This window comes from Lissotriton helveticus, chromosome 2_1, assembly GCF_964261635.1.
Source record: "Lissotriton helveticus chromosome 2_1, aLisHel1.1, whole genome shotgun sequence".
Taxonomy (NCBI): domain Eukaryota; kingdom Metazoa; phylum Chordata; class Amphibia; order Caudata; family Salamandridae; genus Lissotriton; species Lissotriton helveticus.
The window spans coordinates 1,222,731,947-1,222,759,585 of NC_136059.1; the positions used below are offsets into that span (position 1 = coordinate 1,222,731,947).

The 27,639-nt window shown below is 44.5% G+C and overlaps 1 protein-coding gene across 1 annotated transcript in view; it reads right to left on the reverse strand.

The window, feature by feature from the left end:
- The window catches only part of EGF (epidermal growth factor), a 627,377-nt gene that overhangs the window by 75,216 nt on the left and 524,522 nt on the right, over positions 1–27,639 (reverse strand). The window contains exon 20 of the mRNA XM_078677482.1: positions 14,836–15,000. Coding sequence (XP_078533608.1) covers positions 14,836–15,000 — 165 coding nt within the window. The remainder of the gene's footprint in view (positions 1–14,835; positions 15,001–27,639) is intronic.

Below are 27,639 nucleotides of genomic sequence, written 5' to 3' on the forward strand. Positions count from 1 at the left end.
GCCCTGTTGATTTTCGTTTTTGAAATTTCTGAATTATCAATGTTGTGTTCTCTCTGTCTAACTATGCCTCCTGTATGTGTTTCCCATAGTCCACTACTTGCCTTTGTTCCCCATGCCATGTGGCAGGAGCCATTTTGTATAGTCAGTGTCCATAGGCCTGCATGATGTTCATTGTTTTCCAGGCCTTCGGTTTCTTGTTGCCATGTGACTGGTGGGCGGTTTGCTTAGGCAGTCAGTGTGCTTCTTTAATAGGCTTGCATGTTTGTGCCCATGCCTTCTTGCTGGTTGTTATTGTGTGACCAATGACGATGTTGCTGGGGGCCAGTTTGTGTAGCCAGCCAGTGAGCTGCCACAGGCCTGCACGTGTTCCTTTTAGTTTGTTTCCCATGCCTTCTTGCTTGTTGTTGCTCTTGGCCACATGGCTGGCGGCCATTTTGTGTATCCAGCCAGTGTGCTTTTGCCATCGGCCTGCACGTCTTCTCTTTGTTCCCATTGCCTTCTTGCTCAGTGTTGTTGTTTTTGTTGTTGTTGCTGACCATGTGGCAATGGCATGCAGCTATTTAGTGCACCCAGCCAGTGTGGCCCTTTGCTTTGCCATATGTGTGCATGGATGGTTGAGCAATAAGTTAGCGGTTGAATGCATTATCATTATATATTTGAGGATAACCACTTATTTATAACTGTTTTTATTTTTATTTTTTCAATTTGAGTCTTTTGAAATATATTTTATTATTTTGAATTGAATTTTCTTGTAATTTTTAAAAATGATTTTACATGTTTTTTTTTATGGAATTCTTTTTTTTTTTTAAACCATTTTCATTACACCTGGCTTCAATGAAGCATCACATCCACTATAGGAGCAATAGGGGGATTCAGAAGTCAGAACGCCCCCCACGCCATCATTTATAAACACTACTAGGTCTGACCTCTAATGAGCAGACAGTCTCATATCTTTTGAAACTACAGGGAGTTTTTAGAATTTTCAACTTCCCAGACCAGTCCAGTCTAACTGTCTGTGAACTGAGTAGCCTTGCTGCTCAATTTAAAAAGAACTGTCAATAACCACATCAGATACACATACCACCTTGGTTTAAAACCATCAAATAAATGTGTATATCAATACTCAAAACATGTAAAAAAAATGAGAAAAGGCCAGAAAGCACCTCACGTACACAAACCCACAGAGCTGCTGGATGGTACTCGCCAGTATGCCCACATTATCATCATCGGTTTCGTGCCCTCAAAAAGAAAAGAAAAAAAGGTGTGTACTAGAATTCCTCAGAGGTGAGAAATCAAACAACATAAAAAAGTGTGTGACAGACAACACTGAGACTATGTAGCTCACTCAGTGCTCACTCGCCCCCAACCGTGCAAACAGAGCAAAGTTCTCACGAGTTAAAAATTAGGTACCACTCACATAAAAGACGTCCTTTATCAAATGTTGTGAGTGTCCTGAAATTAAAAAACAGACATGTATATGGCCACTTTCACTCTCAGAAGGCCAACATGTTTTGTTGCCAAACTGTCTAGGCAACTTCGTCAGGGCTGTTGGGGTGTCAGTCTTCACCTCAGTCCTTTTTCACACCAAATCGAGTGTTTGCTGTTGTCCCGCGTACCTGCAACCACCTTCAGTAAAGAAACCTGAGCCAAATGGTCACGTTCCACCTTAACGACTGCAATTGTCAGTCTCCACCACACTGGCGTGTTAGCTTCACATTCTCTTGGGAAGGAAGAGGGGATTTGGTGTGAAAAAGGACTGAGGTGAAGTCTGGTTCCCCAACAGCCCTGACGAAGTTCTTGTGTACTAGTAGTCTAGTCTAGTGACTATTGCAAATTTGTTTTCAAGCTTGCATATATTAATATATAACCAGGACTAACTCAGTATTTATTTCAATTTGGTTACTTACCTTCGATGAATAGTCCTTATCCTGAGTTTGAATGGGACCTCGCTTCTAATGCCTTCACTCTGTTTGTGCACTAGCATGCTACTACTACCACCACCATGGCCCTTTGGTAAACCATGCAGCCCACTCTTCATCTATTCAGATAGGAGAACAGTGGTTCATCATTGTTGTACTGCAATATATATACAATGGAACATTACCCTCCCCCACTCCTTAGGGGTCAATATAGTTGCAGACTGCAGAGACAAGGAGGAGAGAGTAGTAGGACAAGGGATGGTACCGCATAACTAAATTGTTGTTATACACTATCAGCAGATTTTAAAAACAGTCTGCGGCAAAGGCGGCAGTGAGAAATAAAACAGTAACACCCCAAAAAATATTTAAATCATAATGTAAAACTATGTCATATTTATTCTCCTAACAATATAAACTAAACCCACAACTGGCCCACTCCACATCCCATCCCCAACCAATTTTCCAAAAGAAAGCTGTGTCGGAAGTAAATGAAGAAAGTCCCATAATGAAATTGTCCAGAAAAAAATCAAAATGTCACAACTCCCACATTTCCACTATCTCCTCACAAGTCCCAGCCCACCAAAAAAAGGATTAAAAAAGGGACAGAAGAGGGCACTAATGGTGGGTTTGGAGCTTCTTCATGTGCCCCCTCATCCATCCCTAACTGGCTTACATGAGCGTCAGCCTCTGCATGATGGGGTGAAGAAATGCGCTGAATTGGGGTTGGGCATCAGTGATGGAATAGCGGTGGACGGCTGCCATCGGACTGCATCGCCGGTGGACTGGAGGCACTGGGATCTGGCTGGGGCCTGGGGATCTGCTACAGCTGCTGCCTCCTCTGCCTCCTCCTCCATGAACACCAGCTACTGATATTCTACCATGATGGCCTCCAGTTTCCACTGCCGCATCTGGGCTGCTATCTCCTGCCTCTTAGGACCAGCAGGAGTAGCTAAAGCAAGAAAGAAAAAAGACAAATTGTAAACAATGCTCTTAGCAAAACACATAAAACTATGTTGTGGCACTGTAGCAGTACATTTGCTGGTATCCTCTGGCCATTCAGTTTTGATGTGATTAGATTTTCTTACTTTATGCACTATGGAGAACACAAGTCCTCTTCTCTCTCTTGTTGAGTTAAATAATGGAGGCATGCTAGCTCAGCTGGCACCCTAGTCATACGTGTGTTACTTTGCTACTGTCTGCAGCAGTAGGACAGCTGTACTAGACAATTATCATATTTCTATCATGGCCATGCTCTGTTAAATGCCTTTCAATTTCACCCTGACTACAAGGCAGATGAATTCTATGAATGATATACATCACGTGAGGTACTTTAAAATCAATCAGACAGACATCCTTCTGTCTGTCTGACAGACGGTGGGAAAAGTAATGCATTACAGTACAGGGATAAGGATTAAGGAATTAAGGAGCAAGATTTGGCACATTCCTCACAGACTATCCCATCCACAAAAGTTAAGGACATTACTCTTAGTCTCACTATACTCCTTGGCCTCACCCGCCATCAACACACTTTAAAATTATTTTTTTCCAACAAAATAGATTTGCTTGGCAGTAAGGAAAAGTATTAATATTTACTCTACTGCGTCTAAATTAGAGGGACGTTTCATTTCTCATCAGCAAGTGCCTAAATGTGAACAGAATTGAATTAATCCTTTATAGGAGCCACAATGAAATATATCACTTGGCCAGAAGAATGTGACGCATCCTTGGAAGGAGACAAGGCGTTTGGTAGAAGAGACTGACTATCAGGAAAATGAGCGCATAACTGCGAAAGCTATTGAAGCGCAATTTATCTGCTCAACCGGTTGCAGTTACGCGACCCCCAGCGACACCATGAGTCACTAACAACTCAACCAGAAAAACGAAACAAAGTCCCTAATTTTTGATCTACATCGTGATTAAACCGAGGTTCAGGAGTTTTGACTGACTCCCACTCTCTGTAGGTCCTTGTCGGATGGCCACAACGCTCTTAAAATCAATGAGATACATTGAAAGACGAAACCACTCATTCAGATCAGAACAATAAAGCCCTGATGAGAGTTTGGCGATTCACTGTCCGGACTCGAAACGCGTCGGCACAAGCCTAGTAGTAAAACAAGGCGTACTGATTCATACTCGTTTCAAATAGACAAGCTGGTCTTTCATTTTGTGTTAAAAAAAACTTTATTGTTCACAATGTATTTAATGATATAAAAGCGATATATGCATAGTTGGATTCATCATCTTGCATATTTGTTTTGACAAGCATCATCATTTTTGTCACTGTATATAAATCACATATTGTTTCACTTTTTCACTGTATAAAATCACTTGTCTTTTTATGGACACAATTTATTAATTGTGGTATGTGAGTAGAAGTTGAAAAGGCAACAGTACCTCTTTTTTCACATGCATACATGTTCAAAAAATGAAAAATTATGAATGGAATGACAAATAAATGTCCATGATAAACAGAAGAAACGTGTTTACCATTGTTGCTTTAGTAACTGCAAAACTCAAAAAGTATACGAAGGGTAGGCAAATCTTTTGTGTATCAATTTCAATTGGCCCAGCCGACCCTTCTGTCCCATGGGCTCAACTCCCCCTCCTTTTTTCTAGAATGAAAAAATATTAAACATTTTTTAGATGACAGATATGCCTTCCCCTTTTAATTTTTTATAGCAAAATACAACCACACACATCACTATAATTCGGTTACAGTATCTTCTATCAAAAGTATCAGATTGGACATTGAGGTTCTGTAATTCTCAAGTCTGACTCCATTTTGTTCTGTGCCACCATTTTTGTGTTGCCCTCACGTAGGCCTGTGAAGGTAGCCTGGCGAATAAAGTGGCCTGGCCTTCTTAGTTCATGTATACATTAACCAAGGTTTCTTTTTGACTCTGAAATGAACTGTAAGAAACTGACCTCACAAAGCCAATTTCCCTGATCGATCTTTGTCTGAGATTTGCCAATCAATGTTCAGGACATCGTTAACTTTTAGTTTCCTTGCACATGCCTTATCTTGTTTGTTCATCATCTGTTACTGTTTCTTTTTATGTTTCTTCATTATATGGGTTATGCTTTCAATTATAGGTTTGTCCGGCTTTTGGAGGTTGAATTTGGGACATTCTTAATGATTAACTTTTGGGTTGGGATACTGCACATGTAATCATGCCATGCCCTGCAGTGCCATCTAAATCAGATTAACCTTTGTGAACTATGTAATTATAATGTTTTGCCCATATACTGCTAAAACCCCAAAGGCTACTCACCTGCTGACTCTCCAGATTTTCCATTTGTTTAGGAATGTAATTGGTACAACTCCCTTACATGCCTGGGGCAGGATAAGGAGTATATAAAATGTGAAGTAAGACCATTCTGGCGACTGCCTCATTCAGTTGCTAAGGCTTCTGTGTGACGTAGTCACACTCATTTGAGGTTAATAAAAATGTACTTTTATATTTCAGCTTCTGTGTCAAGTTCTTCTTTGTGAGTTTAAAAGGACTAAGTATCAGTGGAACCCCTGAGAAGTGGATTTTTGATTTCTACAACATTTTGTTGGTGGCTCTTTTTTAAAAGACTCAGGGCAAACTGTAATGGAGTGGCACAGCTATTGATGAATCAGAGTTTTTTAAAATGAAATAAGAGTGGACAACTGGACATATGGTCTTGGTTGGCAAATGTAATGGGGTTGTCCTCCTCATACTTCCTTCTAGCCTTGGTGCAAGGTCATCAGTTCACCAACTGCTGCTAATAATACTAGGCCTATGCCTAGGTACATAACTTTGTAGTGTCCAACGTGACCTTGGCCACTCTCTTGTTTTACTGATTGAGCATGAGTAAGTAAAAGAAAGCCTTCTCATCTCAACAAACATGAGTAGAATAGGGACATGTAATCTTCATGGCAGAGTACTAGTTCATGACCAATAGGTTCTCTGAGTCTTTACAGTACCACCACTAGTCAGTCCACAAAATATATATGGGGTGAGGGAAGGCTGACTGACAAAACAGAAGAAAGGAAGCTATAGACAGACTAGTACAGAGACAGTTTAAAGGAAAGACCAGAATCTTGAAATATAGAAAATAAATACATAAATATGATAATGCTGGGATGACAATAATTTGGAAATGGATAGATCAAAGAGGATTTAAAAATAATTAGGAAATGGGTAGAAATGATAATTTAAAATAAGGAGCGGTAAAAGTTAGGGAAATAAATATTAATGTTAACAACAGGAGGACTTACCGGAGCCAGTAGAGCCATCAGCAGAGGAACTTTGGGACTAGGAGGCACCTCCAGCTCCCTCACCGGCCTCAGCCCTCTTCTTGTCCCTGGATGCTAATGTAAGACATAAAGACAAAAACAGATTGGTGGTAAATAAATAATCTCCGCAAAAATATTTTTTGACAGAAAAATGCAATGGCCACAACAATGAAATTTTCTAAAGAAGATTGACTAGTAGTATCATGGACTGCCTTATCCTATTCCAAATTTCCTAAACCTGCATAGCCCTATTCCACATTTAGTAAACTAGATTTTGGAATTACTAATAAAGTGATTGCAACAAATGATGTTTGCTTCTTAACATCTCATTCGTAATCTCAACCCCCTTTCACAGGCCAATTCTCTAAGTCTTCATTTTTCTTTAAATGCATAGATGGACGTATACCTATACAACAAACTGGTTGCTTGCCACTGTACGAGCTAAGAAAAAAGGCTCTAAGAACTGAAGTGAGAGGACGTGCGTCGCTAAATTACTAATACTAACAGCCATTATCTTAGTGACAGGACAAAGGAGTCTCTACATCACTTCTTACATAATAAGCCCAAGCAAGCCCCCACAAGTACAATTAGGTAGCGCCAAGCATCTGTCAAGAATAACAATCGCATACTATTTGTAAACTTAATTTACCTGCATATGAGTAGCATGCTTGCTATTTTGTAAAACAAAATATTAGCAAAAGCATAGAGAACACAAGTAATAATAATATTAATAATTACTCACCGAGCCCCTCGACCTTCACTCCTAGCAGGTTCTGGTCTCGGTCCAGGATGTCGTACCACCAGTCATTAGCTGATGCTCGGTGCGCCGGAGCCAAGAGTGGTGGTACACTGCCTGACTCACCCTTGCCCAACGCTGCTGGTGCTCCGTCAATCCGTATCCGGACCCAGAACGTGCCGCCTGCTGCCTGGGTATAGCAGAGGTGGTGCTGGACATAAAAAAAGCACTGCAACCTCCACCTCTAAAAACAAGACATGGGGCAGCGCCCCTTCCTGGCGCTGCCTTCTGCCCTTTTATTTGACCTCTGCTCTGCCATGGTGCTGGGGTGGGGGGAGGAGAGAAAACAATGAAACAAGAAAATTAACTATGGAATGTAAAAAAATAAGGAAGTACTGCAAAGAATTTGAAAAAGTACAAAACAAAAAAAACACCAAAAAGTAGAAAAAACGTAAAATACACACTCAGAAAGACAAAAGGAAAAATAATAAATAAAAATGAGGAAAAAAATTATCAGAAGGCAAGGATTAAATAGCTTGAAAAAAGATCAAAAATTAGGCCCCAGCACCATAAACAGAGTGAGAAACAAGATGGCCTTGCCCATGCACACCACGTGTTGCAGTTCATGCAAGATTTCCGCCCAAGAACACATTTCATGTTGGCGTACGGCATAAACGTCACATGAACAGGTGGAATAAGGGAACTCTGCCTGATCGCAGAACTACCCTTATCGCTGCAGAGTTTTTTACAACTTCACGGACTTCCATGTAGCACAGCTATGTGTACTCAACCCGGGCCTAGTTAGATTCCTTATGCAACTACGTGGAAAGCTGGTTCTGAGGGGCAGTGTTCTTGTTATCTTCAAATCCACTAGTTGCCCAGTTTTCTAAGTGAGGGTGTGGGTGTACAAGGGTCAGGGATTCAGTGATTATTTATTTTCCTGGTGAATGGCTGAGAAAGAGTATCTTTTTTCCTTGGCCTGTTGTGAGTGATGTGAAGGATGAACCTAACCAGTGGGCTGAGATGACCTTCATCTTTTTCACAACGTTTTGCTTTTCTTTTGTGACAATGCTGTCTTTCAGGTGACTTGTACAGCAGTGTAATTAGAATGTGACATTTCTTCTGAAGTGTTGCCATTCGGTCTGGCTGGTATTTGTGATTGGCAGCCATTTCTATGAATATTGGCATTGAGAAATGATTTCTCGACAGAAAGGTATCTTCATTATTGCAGTTACCGTTTTATGCTGGACATGTTCGAAAGCATCTATCCGCTATGTTTGATCTAAATATCGTCTTCTCTGATTAAGACAGTAGAGCTGGAGGTAACAATAAGCAGGATATGCATAACTGATTGTGAACCATTTATTATATGCCTTTATTTGAATTTAAATTTGAATTTAAAATATTTGTAGAGCGCGCGTATACCATACGGTTTCATGGCGCTGTGGGGTCAATTCAATTTCAAGTTACGAGCTCAGAAATGACTTAGGTTGAAAAGGCTTGTTGAAATAGAAAAGTTTTCAGCTTCCCTCGGAACTCCGTGTAGAATACCGAGGAGCGGATAGGAAGAGGTAAGGAGTTCCAAAAGGACGGGGCGAGAACAGCAAACTTTATGGGCTAGTGGTTGTTGCGGGAGGTGGCACTGATCACTTATAATAATAAGAATAGTAATAGCCATTTCTAAAGCGCACAGCTACCTGAGAAGAGGTGTTCCGGCGCTTATAGCAGACTAGCAAGAGGTTCAAGCCGGCTCTAATGACTGGATAAAGAGCCAGGTTTTTAACTCTTTCCTGAATTCAGGTTCTTTTTCCATTTGTCGGAGGTGGGCCGGCAAAGAGTTCCACAGTTTCGCTGTTGTTACTGAGAAGGATCTGCCATCTTCCTGGGCTTTGAAAAAGTGTGGAACCCAAAAGAATCGCAGGTGGTTAGATCTCAGGGCCTGTTCCTGATGATATAGCTACAGCCTCTGCCTGAGATAACCAGGGCCTAAGTCTCTGGTGGCTCTAAAAGACAGAATCAAAGAATTGAACTCTATCCTCCTGATAACCGGAAGCCAATGGAGCTGTCTCAGATGAGGGGAGATACGATGTTGAAGGGATACCCGCTGAATTAGTCTAGCCGCAGAATTCCGAATTATCTGTAGCCTGCGGGCTAGGTATGCAGGTAACCCCAGATAAAGGCTATTGAGGTCTTCCAGCTGTGAGGTCACCAGAGCATTGACAATAATCTTCCTGCATTCCTCCAGCAGAAAGCGTATGAATTTCCTAATGGCTCTTAATTTCCAAAAGCAGATGGAAGAACCGTGACTCAACTGACTCTTAAAAGAAAGGTATTTGTTGAGTCTGATTCCCAGGTTTCTAGCTGAATCCACCAGAATTTGTGGTGGATTCCACTCTGTAGGCCACAAAAGGTTTGACGGAGGTGGAGATGCCTGACTAAAGAGCAAGACTTCCCTCTTCTCTGCATTTATTTTTAGGCAATTCTCTTTCATACATACCGAGATTTTTTTCAGGCATTCCTTGAAATTATGAAAGGTCTCCACCGAATGTTCTTTAAAAGAGAACACCAACTGCATGTCATCAGTATAGGAACCAACTTCCCGCCTCATGACTCAACAAGAGTTGCCTGTGGGGCGAGGTAGATATTCAACAGCAGCGTGCTCAGCTTAGAACCCTGAGGCACCCAGCATATTAGAGGTTTCTCTGAAGAGATTAAAGGATGCAGAAACACCTGCTGCAAACGATTCTCCGGGAACGACTGCAGCCAGGCCAAAGCTGTTCCCGGCACACCCACTTGATTCAGTCTCCTGAGCAGAATCAGGTGTGCAACCGTATTGAATGCTGCCAACAGGTCTAGTAGTACCAACATCACAGAAGAACCTTGGTCCACAGACTCTCGCACAGATTCGGAAGCTTCAAGATGCGCAGTCTCCATGCTGTAACCAGCTCTCAAGCCCAACTGGAAAACATGTAGGAGGGCTTTAGTTTCTAAAATTCTGCCAATTGCTTCTGACCTGACGTCTCCAGAATTTTTGGCAGAGCTGGCAGCAATGAAATAGGTCTAAAATTACTAAGCACCGCAGGGTCGGCCTCAGTCTTCTTTAACAATGGCAGCAGGAATGCTTGTTTCCATGCGGCAAGGTAAATACCAAATTTCAAGGAGGAGTTCCAAAATTAGATTTAAAATGGGATTTAGCCAAGGGCTAGCATTCTAAAAAAACTGTGCAGGACAAGCATCTCCAGGGGAGCCCGACTTGCACTTAGACAGCTCCCTTAGTGACTCCTTGGTAGACAAAAGGGAAAATTCTGACAAGGCACTGAGGGAATCTGGGGTCAGTGTTCGCAAGAGAGTAGGGAGTTGTGCCTCTAAGGGAAACGCAAAATAAATGTTCATAACCTTTTCCTCGAAAAAGTCTAACAGGCTTGAGCAAAGAGCAGGAGAAGGCGAAAACGTGCTATCTATGGCTCTAGGATTAGTAAAGGTTTTTACAATCTTAAAGATTTCTTTGGTAGAATTATCTTAGTTCTTAATGTAAATTTGAAGTATTCCCTCATCTTGCTACACTTTAGCCTGTGACATTTTTTCAAAGCCTCTTTATAGAGGCCTTTTGCTGCAGTATTGTAAGCCTTTCTCCAGGACCCTTTAAGTTTCTTACAGAGGCTCTTCTCTGTTTTTAGTTCAGTAGAGATCCAAGGGGCAAAAGTTTTAGGTCTAATAGATGTAGCTGGCCTAAGCGGGGTGACTGTGTCTAAAGCAGTCGAAACCCATCAATTAAAGGAGGAAGAATCACTATCTGGATTATCTCTAAGCTGTGGCATAGCTTCTTGGAGTGCAGGCCACTGGGCCTCTTTGGTAACTTTCCTCCAATTTCTCCTCATAGCCTTATTAGTCATGAGTATTGGTGGCCTAGACTCTAAACTAAGAGTAAAAGGTACCAAAAAGTGGTCCGACCAAGTCAGACGCAAAGGAGCCCCCACTCTAAGAATAGGATTATTTGAAAAAATCAAATCAAGCATATGGCCTGCTGTAGGTGCAGTAACCAGTTGCGAAAGATTAAGGCCTTCTAGTGTTTCCAGAAACTGGGTCACCTGGGAGCAGCTTTCATCATCGGCATGTAAATTAAAATCTCCAAGAACTGTTAGATTAGCATATTGTAAAGAAAGTTGAGCGATAGTATCGCAAAGCTCTAACAAGTGGCCAAATTGGCAGTCTGGAGGCCTATATAATAACAGCCCGGCCAAGGAGGTTGATGATGAGATTCTGACACAGAAGGTCATAGCCCCAATGTTCCCAATAGGGCCCAGTCTCCCAGTGGTGATTTAATCTTCCCTTAGGATAACTGAAACACCGCCACCCACCCTATTGCTGCCGAAATTAGCACAGACTATCCGAAAACTGGAGGAAACAGCAAGCATTAGATCGGGGTTAGTACCCTCCCTCAACCAGGTTTCAGTTAGAAACATAAGATCGCAGGAATTCACAACTAGGGAAAGCCAGATGTCATCTGCATGTTTCGGAAGGGACCTACAGTTAACCAAGCAGGCTCGGATATTCAAACTATCAGCAGTGGGGTGACCTGAGGGGGCACTATTTCCTCCATCCCACCCAAAACCTACATTCAGTTTAAAATTGCATGCACTTCAGCAATACTTGCCATCCCCCCATCCCAAGATCCAGCCTGGCCCTACCAGAGCAGGTATCCTTATTCATATTCAGGAGACAGTCTTTGGACCAAGTAATGCTAAGGGAGCTGGAAATTTGGGCAGCATGGCTGGCGCTGGTCGCCATCCGGACGCGGACGGGCGCAAACGGGCTTACCTTTGGCACGTCTTCGGCGAGCCAGCAGCACGTCTGCGGCACGTCCACCTTACGGCTCTCATTAAATAGGAGCTGGGGCAGGCAGGTCAAACAACTAGACCACCAATCCTGCAAAATGGCACCTTGCCCAGGTCCCAAACGGGACGAGTAATAACGGTGCTTCCCTTGAGGCAGGAACTAGGGAAGCAGAAGCCTGGTCCTCCCCGAAAGGTAAAGGGAAAAGCTGTCACACAGTGCCTTTAAAAACTATTTTAAAATAATAAAACCTAATTCTGCACCCTGCAACATGAAGCAGTGCAGAAGACAGTTATTTCAAAAACAAAGTTCATGCGTAAATTAAAAACGGAGTTCATAAATAGCAGCAGGTCATATAATAAACTGAACACTAAGGAGCTCAGAAAAGTCAAAGTGCCCAACTAAACTTAGCCCTCGAAAGCCCGCTGTGTAGAGCACTATCATCTGCTGACTATTCTACGCAGGATTTATCTAAAGATGTTTGCCCTCTATTTAGGTGTGATTTACCTGGTGGGAAACGTTCTCCTAGCACTATCTTTTATACTTCTAGGAGAATTTCAGACATCTTTGGATCTACAGGATGCATAAGTTTACATACCCATTTGCCAGGAGGAGAGACAAATGAGATTTGTTGACCTGGATTAAAAGTGGCAGCATGAAGTCCTATCCTTTGGCCTATAGTCATTAACCTGCCAGTACTCTTGGGATCCTCCTGGCCTTCTGTACCGTTTATTGTGCACGAGGAAGACAATACATTGCTTTCCTTTACTGGACTATGAGAGGTGAGTGGGATCTCCATTGTCAATGGCCTTATATCCTCCAGGACAAATGGCCCTCTTCTGTCTGTCCACCTTAGATTAATTTGTGTGTGTGCGTTAAATCCTCTGGTTAGTCAAACAGATGGAGAAGTTAAGCGTGACTTACCACCAAATGGAATTTAGACAGTGGTTACATGGTCTGGATACAGATTCCATACAATGGTCACTCAAATTTTTTCTGGTTCCTAGTGAGATTTGTAATTGTTGTCACAGAACCCTGGAACACTGTTAAAATACCTGAGTTTTGTTGCACTTCGGTAGGTAAAGGCTTTGGTAGTAGCTAAAATAGAAGTATTTAAAATGCCTAGAAAGTTCTCAGAGCTGGTATATTCATGGTTTAGGTTGTAAGCAAATATTTAGAGGACCATGTTTTTGTTTCCAGCCATCTACAGACCTCTCCACGAACCAAATAATATCTTTGTGAATATTCATTATTTTTACAGATAGCCCAACATGGCTGAAAAGAAGAAGCAAGTTGCACTTCTCTGGAAATGGTGTCCACCCTAGCCGGGGCTGTCTCAGGGTATGGTACCAGAGTATCATTGCCTAAATAGTATCCGACATAAATATTGGGCCTAAGTATAGTTTACAAAATGTTTGTAGTACTGGGTGTACATTTTCTATCATTAACTACATGGCAGCGAAGTTTTTGGGATCAATATTTAGGCCATGATATTTATGTTGGACCGTATCTCTGTTATTGATATTCTGATATAAAACCCTTTGTTGGACTGCATAATGTGTGCCGTACCCTATCTTTTCGACCACCTTGATTTCAAACCAAATAGGAGACAGAGACAGCCTTTTAGACTGACATCTACATGTATATAATTAAGTTCTTTAGGCCCCAAAAGGGGTATGAAAAGGGCTATATAAATACCACTTCTATACTATCCAATAATATTGCTAATAGCTTAAATTGACCATGAAAAGCCTTAAATCTATCACATGAGGCACGGCTTCAACTGCTACTTTATTGGCGCACGGTGGAACGTGGAAACAAGCCTCAAAGGGAATCTAAAGTAAAGTGCTTTACTCTGGAAATTAAATGATTACACCTACTATTAACAACCATACAATTAAAAAGACCTCTGTTCATTATGATAAAAGAGAATATTTTACTAAAGGTTCTTAATGGGCCTTTCTAAATAGTTATTATGAGAGCACAATATACAGAGGCCCGTATTATGCACATGGCGCATTTTCAGTGTTTGCGCCGAGTGCACCTTTTAAAAGGTGCGTCTAGCGCAAACAATGAAAATGTGCTGCTTTATGGTGAAGGCTGCTACATGTTTTCACAGTGCAGGCGGCAATCCGCCTGCAATTTGAAGGGAGAATAAAGATTCCCTTCTAGGCGGATGCAGTGGGTGACTACACCCACCTAAAAGGGGATATCTGGGGAGGCCATGGGGCCCCCTTTCCCCATCCAGAAGGCTGCCATCAAAGGGCAGACTGATAGTAAATGTAAATGTAAATGTAGTATACTTGTAAAGCGCACAGCTGCCCCAGCAACGGGGCGTCCCGGCGCTGTATAACTCCGGGGAACCCGTCCTGGCTTTCCCTGTGGGATGGTCCCTTGCTGGGAGTCCCCAAGGTGGAGCCAGGCATCCCCGGAATTGGTGGGGCCGTTGTGGAGATTAGGCAAGCTAATGCCCAGAGTTGCCGAGTGGAACCCCTGATTAGAGTAAGCACAGAAGCGAGAATTATCAAGTCCGCTGACCAAGGTCCACGACCCTGCCGCGTCGGGAATTGAACCCTGGTGCCGGGCTGACTTCTGCTCTCAGGCCTGCTGCCTCTAACCAGTGAGCCACACTACTCTAAAAGTACCTTTTAGTTGGCACACTGTCAGTCTGCCTCCTGATGGTTTCTTTGTATCTGCGCCCACGTCTGTAAAACCGCGCAGGCACAGAGGCAAAGGGCACTTGTATAATATGGCCCAAAGTATTTTTGAAACAAGAACAAAATAAAGTAAAGCCCATCCTTACAAACATGCCACCTCCCCTGTTGCCGATTTCTTGAAGCTTAGGGTTGGACAAACATTTAAAATGCTGAAGATGCTAAATGATTTTCTGGATAAGTATTTGGGATATATATCTCAGAATCATTATAAGAATTTCACAGGACAATATATTGCTTGCATATAAAGAATGCATTGCATTTCAAGGAGAACGTGCTTTTATAATTGATCCTTCAGGACCACATAAATCTGCCATTTGCTTACCTAGCTGGGTCAGTAACTATTCATGCAGTTTGTTAAAGCTTCACCTGTAGCAGTACATGATGCAGGATCCTAGGCCGAACAGGAGAGCCAGGGTCACCATGCAGGCAGCAATGGTAATGTTGCGTCTTCCCATTTTCTCCACATGTTGTTGCTCCCACCAGTTCAAGTCACTTTCATGGCATCGCTCTCCAATATATCCCACCACACACCTGAGTCAAATGGAACAAAGGACAGACATCAGCAGTTGAAGACAAGGTGATTGACAGCCCCAGTTTTATTTCAGGAATTGGGGTGAGTGGAGAAATCAATTGTGAAAATAGTAGTTGCATAATGGCAAGGGTTGATCTCTTTGATTGCATCCCAGAAAATTTGTGCAAAATCTCATCAAAAAAACACTGTGATATTTTCTTCACACAATCAGATCTTAGCAAAAGTATTTTTTTCCAAAAGAGATAATATATTTAGACTAGGGCCTGATTTAGAGTTTACTTTGCCAGAAACGTGATGGATATCCCTCTCGGTGTATTACAGGTGCCATAGGATATAATGGACTTGCCTATGTGAAATGGGAAGGGGGTTCCCCCTCCTTATTACCTTTTAAAATGAGGTGTATCAATGCACTGTTCCTGGAATTGCAGTCACAAACTATTAAACAGTGATTGACCCCCCAAAGGTTCTATAACCTGTTAACAATTAGGAAGCAGTCCTGATTGGACAGCTTCCCCTTTGGGAATTGTGTAGAATGGCTTTGGGGGGAGGAGGCAGTAGTCCAGTGGCTCCTGTTGTATCAGGGCATGTCTGCGGGTCATATAGAAATCGCAGGCTTTATTCTTTGATACCCCCGAGGCAGTCTTTCAATGGACCGGCGAAATAGTGCTCCCCGGCCGCATACACTGCCTCCACTGGAGTCTGTCTCTTCCCAGAGTGACCGACGAAGCTGTTCAAGAAAGTCTACATCAAAGCGCTGGCACAGTTCTCGCTCTAATTGGCATACTCAACCACAAGGTAACAATACATAGCTTGGATAAGAACTTGGATGACCGTGTTGGCTCCGGGTGGATTCTGGCTTCGGCCCTGCGCCTGGAACCTGACTCTGCACTGTTTTACTTCCAAGGAATTCCTCTGGCCTGATTGCCCCCATGGCAGTGCATTTCTGAAGCTTCCAGAGACACATGTTTAGGTGTGTTGGAAGTTTGGGGCTCCATTGGCTTGGGGTTCCCCTGGGCTCCCGCTGGGGCTCCGGGGGTTCCCCGTGGCGACAGATGCTTCCTGTTCTGATTAGGTATTGGGGTGGAGGGTGGATGGGCGTTATGTTATCTATTGGGGTTTGTTGTTATGTTTTCCCCTGGCACGGACACAGATGCACTATGACCCCCGGACCCTCTGGCTCCACATGGTTTCCTCCCTAAACAGCGATGACCGAGTGTACATATGGTGATGGGGCCAGGACGGTTCTCACCATGGCATGGAATGTAAGGGGTCTCCTGGACAAAATCAGACTGGGTGCAGTATTACAACAAGCAATGAGCTAAAAAACGGTGTTGGATCTAGCCCTGATCTCTTGACTGGGTGAGAGTACTCTGCTTAATTCAGAGACTCTGTCCATCACCACCCCTTGTTGTAAGTATTACAACAAGCCAGCGGCTCGAGATGGACATATTGCTGCTCCAAGGTACTCACATGATGGATTCGAAAGTGCCATGCCTGGCACGAATAGGGTTTGGTCAGGATGTCCTCTCTGGGTTTGTTCCGGGTTCCAGGAGCACAGCGATTCGTATTCATCGAAGGGTTCTCTATATGCCAACTAAAGTGTGGACAGACTGGGGTTGGAGGTATCCTCTAGTGATGGGGCTATTGCATGGGGAGTCACTGGTTATAGGCAGTGTTTACGCCCCCCTCCTCTGTGCCCAGCGTTTGTGAACACATGACTTTGGGTGGAACTTTCAGTTGTGGTGGGGAATTGGAGTGATGGCACCGGGGAAGGACAGATGGCATACACTCAGACCCAGTTAGAGCTCCAGCAACTCCAAATTGCGCCTTCTGACGTATTCCTTGGGGTGGATGGATGCATGAAGGGCCTATCGCCCCATGAAGCCTGGCTATACCTTCCACTCTGTGTTCCACTGGTCCACTCAGACTATCTCTTTCTCCCCACCCCTCATATCCATTGGGTCTCAGTAGTTATGAACCTGCTGCACAGACTGTCAGATCACTCTCCCGCAGACCTCATGTTACATATTGTTCCCCACAGACCCCTGTTCCAATAGCGTATGTCATCCTGGCATTTAAATAACCCAGCGTTCACTCACTGAATACTTCTCCTTTAACAAGGATATTGCTCCCTCTGGAGGGGTTTTATAGGAAGCAATGAAGCCCACACTATGTGGAGTAGACATTAGTTTGCGGGGGAAAACTGCGCCATAGAACTGAGAAGGTGGTGGAGTTACAAACCCAGCTGCGGGCCCTAGAGAACGCAGTCAGTGGAGGTGGAGGTGCATAGGTCTGGCACAGCCTACATTTTTCCCAGCTGCAGCACCTGCTTCTAGATGAGGCTCGGACGGGTTGGCAGACGGCGCAAAATCAGATATATCGATGGGGCACCAAGTCTTGTAAAATGCTTCACTGCCTATGTCAGGTCACTTAGAGTCCAGCGCCAGTGCTCCGTGATACGGCGGGCCAGCTACGTTCTGGTCCCCGGGGAGTGGCTCAGGCATTTATAAAATATTATGGGACTCTTTATGCAAGATGACCTGCGACCAAATTGTTGATTTTGTATGTACCATTCAACCCCGATCTGTGTAGTAATTGGTGGGCAAGTGGCTTGATGAACCGATTACGGTATAGGAGCTGACGGGGGCACTAGCACATCTCTGTCCGGGCCAAGCTCCTGGATCTACGGGTCCCCAAGAGAGTTCTTGAAGGCCAACATTCCCCAGTTGGGAACGCACATGCTGAGGGCAATGCGGGAGGTCGTTGATGCGTCAGTCCTTTGGTCTGATTGGTAACATGAGTAAATAGTGGTTTTCCACAAACCGGGTCATCCTCCCGAGGGCCTATCTTCGTATTGACTGATCTCATTATTAAATGTTGAAGTTAAACTATTAGGCAAAGTACTGGCCGGTCGCCTCCTTCAACATATAACTGACATGGATCACCCAGATCAGGCCGGCTTTATGCTGCGACGGTCGACCCATCATAATATTAGACAAGTCCATAATACACTGGTCATGGCGCTGGACCTAGCGAAACCAGCAGCCTTCTTATTAGCCTCCAAAGATAAAGCCTTTGACTCGATTGGCTGGGAATACCTCTTTATCCTCTGCAAGCCCTCAACCTTGGCCTACGATTCCTCGATTCCTCGATATCCAGATTTGTCAGTGTCCGTCCGCGTGGTGGGTGAAGTAACTGATTCGATAAGCAGAGGCACGAGACAGGGGTGTTTGCTATCAACCCAATTATTTACGCACACTTTTGAGCCACTGGCAGCATGGGTGAGGCTGGACCCCCTGGTACGCAGGTTTGACAGGATTGCCGAGATATCTGTTAGAATTGCCCTATACGCGAATGACGTTCTGTTTTTTCATACCGACCCAGCATTCTCTTGTCCGCTGATTCAGCAGATTTTTGGGGTTTTCGGGGAGACTTCAGGACTGTACATAAACCTGACAAAGTCGATCATTTTCCCAGTTTTTGGTATCTACAGGCGTCCAGGGGATATCAGAGTTGGCCTCGCAACTAACCCGGGCTGTTGAGGGTTCTCAATATTTAGAGGCCTACATCTCCTCAGACCGGCTATCTCGTGGCAACACAACATTGGTCCTTTGCTATCTTGAGCCCGAGAAGTAGTGAAAATATGGACCCTCCTGCCCTTGTCGCTGCTGGGTCGATCCACCATCTTCAAAATAGTGTCCTTGGAGCGACTGCTGTATAGGCTCCAGAACTATCCATACAACATCCCAGATACCTGGTTCCAACAAGTGAATACAATCCTCATTCACTTCCTCTGGGGGGGGGCGTGATTAGTGTGGCTTTCTGCACTTATGTCCAATCCACCTCATCCGGGAGTGTGATCTCATAGGCCTGTCTACATTGGGGCACGTTATGTAAGGTACTATATAGAAGTCTTTCCAATGTCTGCAAGATGAATACCAGCTACATAGTAGCCAATTCTACAAATATCTTCAACTCAGGCATGCCTTGTCTCCCTATATTCAGGGTCTAGAGGACCTGCCGAAGTTGAACCCATTAGAGGTTAGGTTGCTGCTGGGAGACATAGGCCTGACCTTAGTAACACACAGCCAAACTACTCTTCTGGCGCTATGGGCAGTTTGGGGGAGAATTGATGACCTGAATGGCAATGACTTGACTGAGGCCCTGGCAGCCCCCCGGGGTGCCACGATATTGTCCCACTATCCGCTGATCCAATTCTAATATCTACATTGAGCCTACCACATCAGATACCGCTTAGTGCGGATGGGAGTGATACCCTCTCACGCGTGCCTCCGCTGTGATGCTGAGGAGAGCACCTTCTTACACACAGATTGGAGCTATATGGTATTACAACCCTTTTGGCATTGGGTGACCTCTTGCTTGGCCCGGGTATTAGCTCGGGAGGTCCCCTCCTTCATAGCATGGAGGGGATTGAAGGCAACCAATATTAACAGCATCTCTTGATTCTGGCGTTAACACCGTCCAAACATGACATTGCCCAGCACTGGAAGGTGGCATTCCCGCTCTCGGTGAGGGCATGGAAGGCAGCCACGGACAGATGCATGGGGGTAGAGGTTGCAGCAACAGGCTGCCCCCAGAAACATGGTAAACTTTGGAGGCAATGGGCAGACTATTGAGGTATTCTGCTACCCACCGTTCGATCTGCCGAAACTATTAACAACGGGGAAATACAGTCATAGGGCTCCAAGAAACAGTAGAAGACCCATATCGGGAAAATATATAAAGCTATGGGTATAACTAATGACCAGGCTTTTGGGGGGTGGTGTGTTCTGTCAGTGCTTGTTTTATGGGGTTGTGTTACACTGGGAACATTGAGACCTGTTGTGATGATCTTTATACTTTTATGCAAAGGTCCGCCAGGCCTTGATGTACTCAAAGCTTCAATAAAATGTGCTCATTAAAAAAAGCCACCATTTACAAAGGACAGTAACAGGAGCCAATTAAAAAGATGAGCGGAGCTTAAAGTCCATACCTGAAAACAGCATGTCTTCAAGAGACAGCACAAGCGCTGCCTAGACAAGACCTAAAAAATACAGGACCCCACACTTTGTTCAAATAAATGGTGCGCTGCAATTGAAAGCTCGAGATGAAAGGGTGTCTGCGCATCAGAGTTCTGGCCTCAGACTCCCTTCATCGGTTGTCTTCTTATGGAGAAGGCCAGTGTGCATGCAAGAGGAATACGCTCTATCGTTACTCACACTATTTGTGGTGGAGACGAGTCCAGCCGGTGGGGTGGAGACGAGTCCAGCCGGTGGCAGTGGCTGATTCTATCCGCTAACGCTGTGTGTACATGTCATGCACTGCGAGCGCTGATTTCATAGCGTTTTTTTAAACTTGGCGATTGCTGCTAATTTTAACTGTCAGTGTATTTCTTGTGTAAATTTTAAATTGCGCCTCACCTGTAGGCTGAAGTAACTTTGCTTGGGGATTTCACTCTTTAAACTCCCGCCCCGGTCCGCCGCGTCCATCTTGGGCGTTTGTTGCGGAGGGTGGAGGAGGAGCCCAACACTTCCGGGCTCAGGGCTGCAAGGTCAGCGCTCTAGTTGCCCCTACCTCTCCCATAAAATGTGCGTAGGACCGCGACCGCGCAGCGGACGCGTGCAGCGGGCGCGCCGGAAGCGCGCCGAAGTCGAGCCAAAGTCTAGCCCGTCTGCGCCCGTCTGCGCCCGTCCGCGGCCGGACGGGGCGCGGGGCCACGATTCCCTGTCACTTAACACCCTCCAGGCTACGGTATGACAGACAGGAGCTGCTAGATCTCTGTCCAGAGGTCTCCCTACCCTGTAAACACACTATAGAGGCGCTATCATTGCATAGCTGTCCTCTGTGCTCTTTCAAGCCTGACGAGCCACCTATTAAGGCACCCTCCAATAGGCAGATTAAGGCGGGACTGATAAACTGCCGCTCCCTCAGCAAACATAGTATTCAAATATACCATCTACTTGAGGATGAAGAATTTGATATTCTGTTTTTCACTGAGACCTGGCTAGGAGAATTCTCAGACCCTGACATCATAGAGGCTATGCCTCCTGGCTACTCCCTTTCCAGACTGGATAGGAAGGCAGGCAGGGGAGGAGAAATTGCACTTGCAACTAAAACTCCTATACAATGCTCCCTATCTCCCCTTACTATTGATCACTGTGAAGCAGGATCTTTTACTATCGTCATAGGACCTCAAATCTCCCTCTCAGGCATTCTTGTGTACAGACCCCCAGGTAGGCTGTATGATTTTACTACTAGCCTGATAGAAGCCACTGCACACCAAGCAATAAGGAAAAGCAGATTCTTGGTGCTCGGTGACATGAATGTTCATTTTGATGACCCCCTTGACACAGAAGCTAAGGACATTAGGTCAGAACTCCACTCCCTACAGCTCGACCTAATCAATCATGACCCCACTCACAGACTTGGTCACCTCCTAGACCCAATCTTTGGGAATGGTTCCGGAATACAAGCTACATCTCCAATTCCGGTACCTTGGTCTGATCACTCCATTATTCCTTTTCATATTCAGATAGCTGAGTCTGATCCTAAAAAAGACTCTGATCACCGGTACCTGCGTCGGAAATGGAAACATTTTTCGCATGATATTTTTAACGAATCACTCGAAATAGGAGGTCCTCTAGGAGGCACAGACTGTGAAACAGCCTACAGTCATTTGCAGAACCGTATTTTAAGGGCCCTAGATAAAACTGCTCCTATTCGAAGTATGAAAAACTCCAAAAATGCGAGAAAATCTACCCAGTGGTACACTCCTGAACTTCAGGCAAGTAAATCTGCCTGTAAAAAATTAGAACGCGAATGGCGTATCAACTTTTGCCCGACTGTTAAAATACAATACAAAAAAGCGCAAACGGAATATAATACAAAAATACGTACTTCCAAAGCCTTGCATTACAAAACTCGCATTGGGGAGGCAGAGAACTCCTCTAAAGAGCTCTTCAAAATTTTTAAAGAAATCTCTGTGCTTACAAATGGTAATATGTCCTGCAACGACTCTGTGGAAACCTGCAATAAAATTGCAAAATACTTCTCTGGGAAAATCACTGACATCTATGCCAACTTTTCTGGCAACCTGACTTCTGGCCATGATTTTATGGAAAGCGTAGAAGCTAGTCTTACTGAGCCCTGCCTACACTGCTTTTCGGTTCCCCCTCCTGAAATGCTTGTTAACGTCTGCAATAGCGTCAAATCAGGTTCCCCTCGTGACCCGGCCCCCCCGAAAGTTCTTAGAGCAAGTCTACTAGTACTGGAACCTTATTTTAGACACGTTATCCAATTATCCTTTTCTTCAGCCTGCCTCCCGGTAGATTGGAAGAAAGCAATAGTACTACCAATCAAAAAGAAACCCAATGTTAGTCAGGATATTTTGGAAAACTTACGACCCATCTCTCTCTTACCCTACCTTGCGAAAGTGACCGAAAAAATAGCCAATACACAACTTATGGCTCACTTAGAATCTAATAAATCCCTTCACAGCTCCCAATCTGGCTTCTGGAAGAACTACTCCACTGAGACAGCCCTCCTGAGAGCGACTGAAACTCTATGGGCAGGAGCTGACGAGGGTCACACAATGGCACTTATTATGCTGGACCTCAGTGCTGCGTTTGACACAGTAGCACACTCCATCTTGCTACAGTGTCTAAGCAAAGCTGGGGTCACCAAGGCGGCATTAGGTTGGCTAAAAGCTTTCCTTACAGACCGCAGCTTCCAGGTTCAGAGAGGCACTTTCCTCTCAGACAGCATTGCCCTAGAACAGGGGGTGCCTCAGGGCTCTGCCCTGAGTCCCACCCTGTTCAACCTTTATATGGCCCCGCTGGCAGATGTAGTCCAATCATACGGCATAAAATTAGTATCCTACGCCGACGATACCCAACTGCTCATCTCCTTATCCCAGGCACCCACCTTAGCAGCCGCCAACTTCAAAACCTGCATGCAGGAGCTTGCAGGCTGGATGAACCAACATTGCCTGAAGCTCAATGGCTCTAAAACAGAGGTCCTCGTTATAGGAGGTAATGATGCTAGTTGGACTCAGGAATGGTGGCCTCCTTGTCTGGGTCCTCTACCTACCCCTTGCAAGGAAGCAAATAACTTGGGTGTCTGGGTTGATCCCAAACTCTCCTTTGAGAGCCACGTCCATAAAGTAGTAGGGAAATGTTTTGGGGTGCTGAAGACCCTAAACCGGACTCTGGACCTTCTTCCTTTAGAGGCCAGACGCACCATGACCCAAGCATTAGTCACCTCCCGTATTGACTACGGTAATGTGTTACTTTTGGGGACAACAGAAAAGAACATTAGAAGGCTGCAGGTTCTTCAAAACACGGCAGCGCGGCTAGTCCTCAGACTACCTAAAAGAGCAGCCTCTAAGCCCACCTTGGCTGCTCTTCATTGGCTTCCCATAAAAAAGAGGATCCTATTTAAAGCGCTCCTAATATGCTATAGGATAACCTCTCAGAAAGCCCCTGAATACCTGAAGGATCTAGCCATCCCCTACGAGCCCAATAGAGCACTTCGCGCTATGGGAATTGGTCTTCTTAAAATCCCCCGGATAAAAAAGGCCAGAATGGGAGGCCGCTCCTTTCGCGTGATGGCAGCCAACAACTGGAACTCCCTCCCAATGAACATCAGACTAGCAGAGACTGAAACAATATTTAGGAAACTTTTAAAAACCCACCTGTATACCCTCTAGGTCCTTCACTCTCTCCTGCTGCTCTCTCCACAGCGCGGGGACACGCCGGGATGGCGTCACCAGGCGCTTTATAAACCCCTTTATTATTATATTATTATTATTATTATTATTATGTTATGCCTGACGAGCAATCAGTGCTTACACAGCAGACATTCTCGGCTACGTTTGAGTATGTCTTTGGTAGAAAAGTAGCTAACTGAACAATAAAAACAAGAGCCAAACTACCCAAGCTGTTTTGACTCTGCTCAACAGGAAAACAATAATTTGGGGTACCCTCATAAATACTGAGGTCGCTGGCAACATGCCTTGAGTTGTAAGCTGATGATTAGCGCTTCGCAGCTACGACCTCTGTCAACCCTTAAATTACATCATACTCGGCAAGTTACAAACTAATTAAAATTCGGTAGTTAGACCCGCACCTAATTTACTCAGTGAGGCTGCTTTTATGTATTAATCAAAATGTGCATCATTAACAATGTGCTGAATAGAAATATACTCTCAAATTCCCACATTTACACTGGCATTATACTACTTTTGAAATGATTTTGATATGACCAGTTAAAGTGCATTGTTAGACCTGTCATACTTGTTGTTATGTTCCCCTGAAACCTTTTGCCTTTACGCCTGCTCTTTTCTGAATTTAGTTTTGGTTGGCACTAGGACTCTGTGTACTTTACCACTGCCAACCACCAGTGCTAAAGTGCTTATGCACTCTCCCCTTAAACAAGGTACAATTGGCTTTCCCCTTATTGGCATATTTAATTTACTTGTAAGACCCCTGTAAATGATGCTACATGCTCCCACAACCTGTAAATTAAATGCTACTACTAGGTTTGCAGCCCTCACTGTGAAACCCACTTAAGTAGCACTTAAAAACAAGCCTACGGGCGTCTATTGCTGCCTGTAGTGCAGTTTTAAAACTTCCAATTCGCCCTTGCAAAATAAACCTTTTGCCTGGGCCTAAACCTTTCTTTTTAAAACATATAAGTCACCCTTAAGGGAGGCCCTAAACAGCCCACATGGTATTGAGTTTAAAAAGTAGGGCATGTATTTTTAAGTTTTACATGTTGTGGTGTGGAAAAAACTCCTAAATTCGTGTTTCACTACAGTAAGGTCTATGCCTCCTATTGGATAACACTGGGTTTCCGTACTGCATCTAGTATAACCGTTTGATTGCGACCAGATAGGAATGTCAAGATTGCACTCAAATGATTTGGTATTTTGAATCCTCCTTAATGGTAAAGTCGGTTCTTAAGTCACAGTCCTAAAAAGGAAAATGTTCTTGTCCTCATCATGTGATGCCTGCTGCTTGTGTTCAGGGTCACATGGCTGTCAAAAGGCTGGCACCATGTATAAATATTGGACCCCCTCCAGTCCACTCCAGGACTTGTTGAAGCCTTCAAAAGACTGGCTTTTGCCCCTGAGGACTGTCCTGCTGCTCTGATGAACTGTTGTGTTCTTCAGAAGACTGGTTTGCTGCTTGAGGCCTGCCTTGCTGCTTGGAGGAGAGAGGACCATCTCCTTAAAACCTGCGCTACCAGAGTGCCTTCAAGGGCTAGTTGGCTGGCCTCCTGTATGAGCTACAGGGATATAAGTTCCAGAAACCTTCAACCTGCACCTGGCCTCTGATGAAGTGAGACATAATCTCCCCAGTGGTGCATCCCAGCTCCTGGACCCTCGAAAATGGTGTTAGTGGTGCTGCTCCTACCTAACCCTAAAAGTTGAGACTTGGAAAATATTTCATAAAAAGTACCAGAAGAACCAACAGAAGACCGGGACTTACCTGCCAGCCGATCCGCCCTAGGGGCATGGCCAGTCAACCTGACTTTGCGGTAGCTTCCAATACCTTCTTCTCTGCAGCAGCAAATCCTGTTCAGTGGGACCTCCAAGCTGTGGCATATGGCCTCATGGAGCCTTCTTTGGCTATGGCGTGTAGCTGTGTCCCACGGGATTTCTAAGTTCGAGGGTAAAAATCTTCACCAGCTCGATGGCTACTTGCTCCCCATCTAAGAAGATAACCTCCTCGGCCTAGATATCCAGTTTCTCCTGCTCAGAGCTTTTTCCGACCATCGTCAACAGCTTTGTCTAGAGCTCCTCAGTGGCGATGACTCCTCTTCAGACAGCCTGTTGCCTTGCCCCACTGAACTCTACCTTCTCCTGGACTATCATAAAAATTTCTTTTAAGTCCAAAGTAAGCCGAGACTGGGCTCAAGCCACCTCATTTATACGAACAACAATCCATTGCCATAACCTTTGTCTTTTCCCCAGTCTTGTGTGACCAGATACCCGCGGTTTGTACTTCGATATTCTAGGTGCTCAATTTCACTAAAAACATACAAAATTAATAACTCCCGGCCTACTGATTGGATTTAATAAGTTTTGGTGTAATTTTATTTATTAAAATGTTCTCTATTTTTCTAAATTGGTTTGTTTTTTCATTGTGCTTCCACTTTATTAATGGTTGTGTTCTGCATAAATACTTAACACAGCACTTAGGGCCTTATTACAAGTTTGGCGGTCTGAGAACTGCCATACCCACGGTGCTCCGACAACCGTATTATGAGATGGGCGGATTGAATTTGTAACAATTGCGGCTGAACCGCCAACACCGCCACCACCCCCACCACCCCACATACCTCCGGGGTCACGATCGGGGAAAAGTAGCTGCCATAGGGCGGTACAGGGGAGCTTAACCACTGTCTGTAGAACAAGTTGGCTTTTCCATGAGCTGATCGCAGTGGTGAGACTGCTATAATAAAGTCAGTGGAAATGAAGGATTTGCGGTGCATACTCACCCCTTTCCTGTTTTTTCAGTCAGAGTTTGCAGTGGATCTCTTTCTTAAGGTCCCCCCTTCACAGCAGCATCTTCACTCCGAGGAAAACGACCCTGTTTGCTGTGAAATACAGGTGAGTCCTTTTTGTACCGTATACCCAGTGCCAAGACTGCCCACATATGGGCCAGACTTAAGCAATGGGTAGTTGGTATTTTTCCACATGTATCAAGCATATGTGTGTATCCGACACATATGCAGTCCAAATGATCACATACATTTGGAAGAGTAATCACCACTGCTTCAAAATGTCAGCAGCCACACCGGGGGCACTGAATTAAACTCGTAATACGGATGTCAGAAGACCGCTGGCGCTGTGGTCTCCTGGCGTCTGCAATGTTCGGGTGGTCGGACTGCCAAATTTGTAAAAAAGCCCTAAATACTTCAGTTAAGGCTGGCTGCTTTTGTGCCAAGCTACCAGAGGGTTAAGCACAGGTTGATGTAGTGGCATTTGTGGTTCACCCATACAAGGAATGTGGTTGATGCTTGAGTAGGAGTTTGACCCCGTCAATTAATAACCCAACTTCTTACATATATTTTCCTGGCTAATGCTAAATCGGAAGTATTAGACCTGTCAGCCTTAGGGTGATATTTCCCCAAACTTCTTTGCCTTTACCCTCCACTGTTTGCTGAAATTCGTTTTTGTTGGATCTAGAACTCTGTGCACTTTACCAATGCTAGCCAGTGTTGAAGTACTTGTGCTTTCTTCTCTAAACTTAATCACATTGTCTGACACTGGATTGGCATATTTAATTTACTTATAAGTCCCTTGTACAGTGGTACACCATACCCATGAATTAAATGCTACTAGTGGGCATGCAGCACTTATTGTGCCACCCACCTAAGTAGCCCCTTCAGACATGTCCCAGATCTGCTATTGCAGCATGAATGCAGTTTTAAACTGCCAATCGACTTGAAAATATAACTCCCTTGCCAAGCCTTAAACTCTCCTTGTATTTCATATGTCACCCCTAAAGGAGGCCCTAGATAGCAGATAGGGCAGAGTGTATTGTAAAAAAAAAGGTTGGGCATTTACTTTTAAGTTTTACATATCATGGTAATGGAAAACTCCAAATTTGTTTTTCACTTCTGTGAGGTTT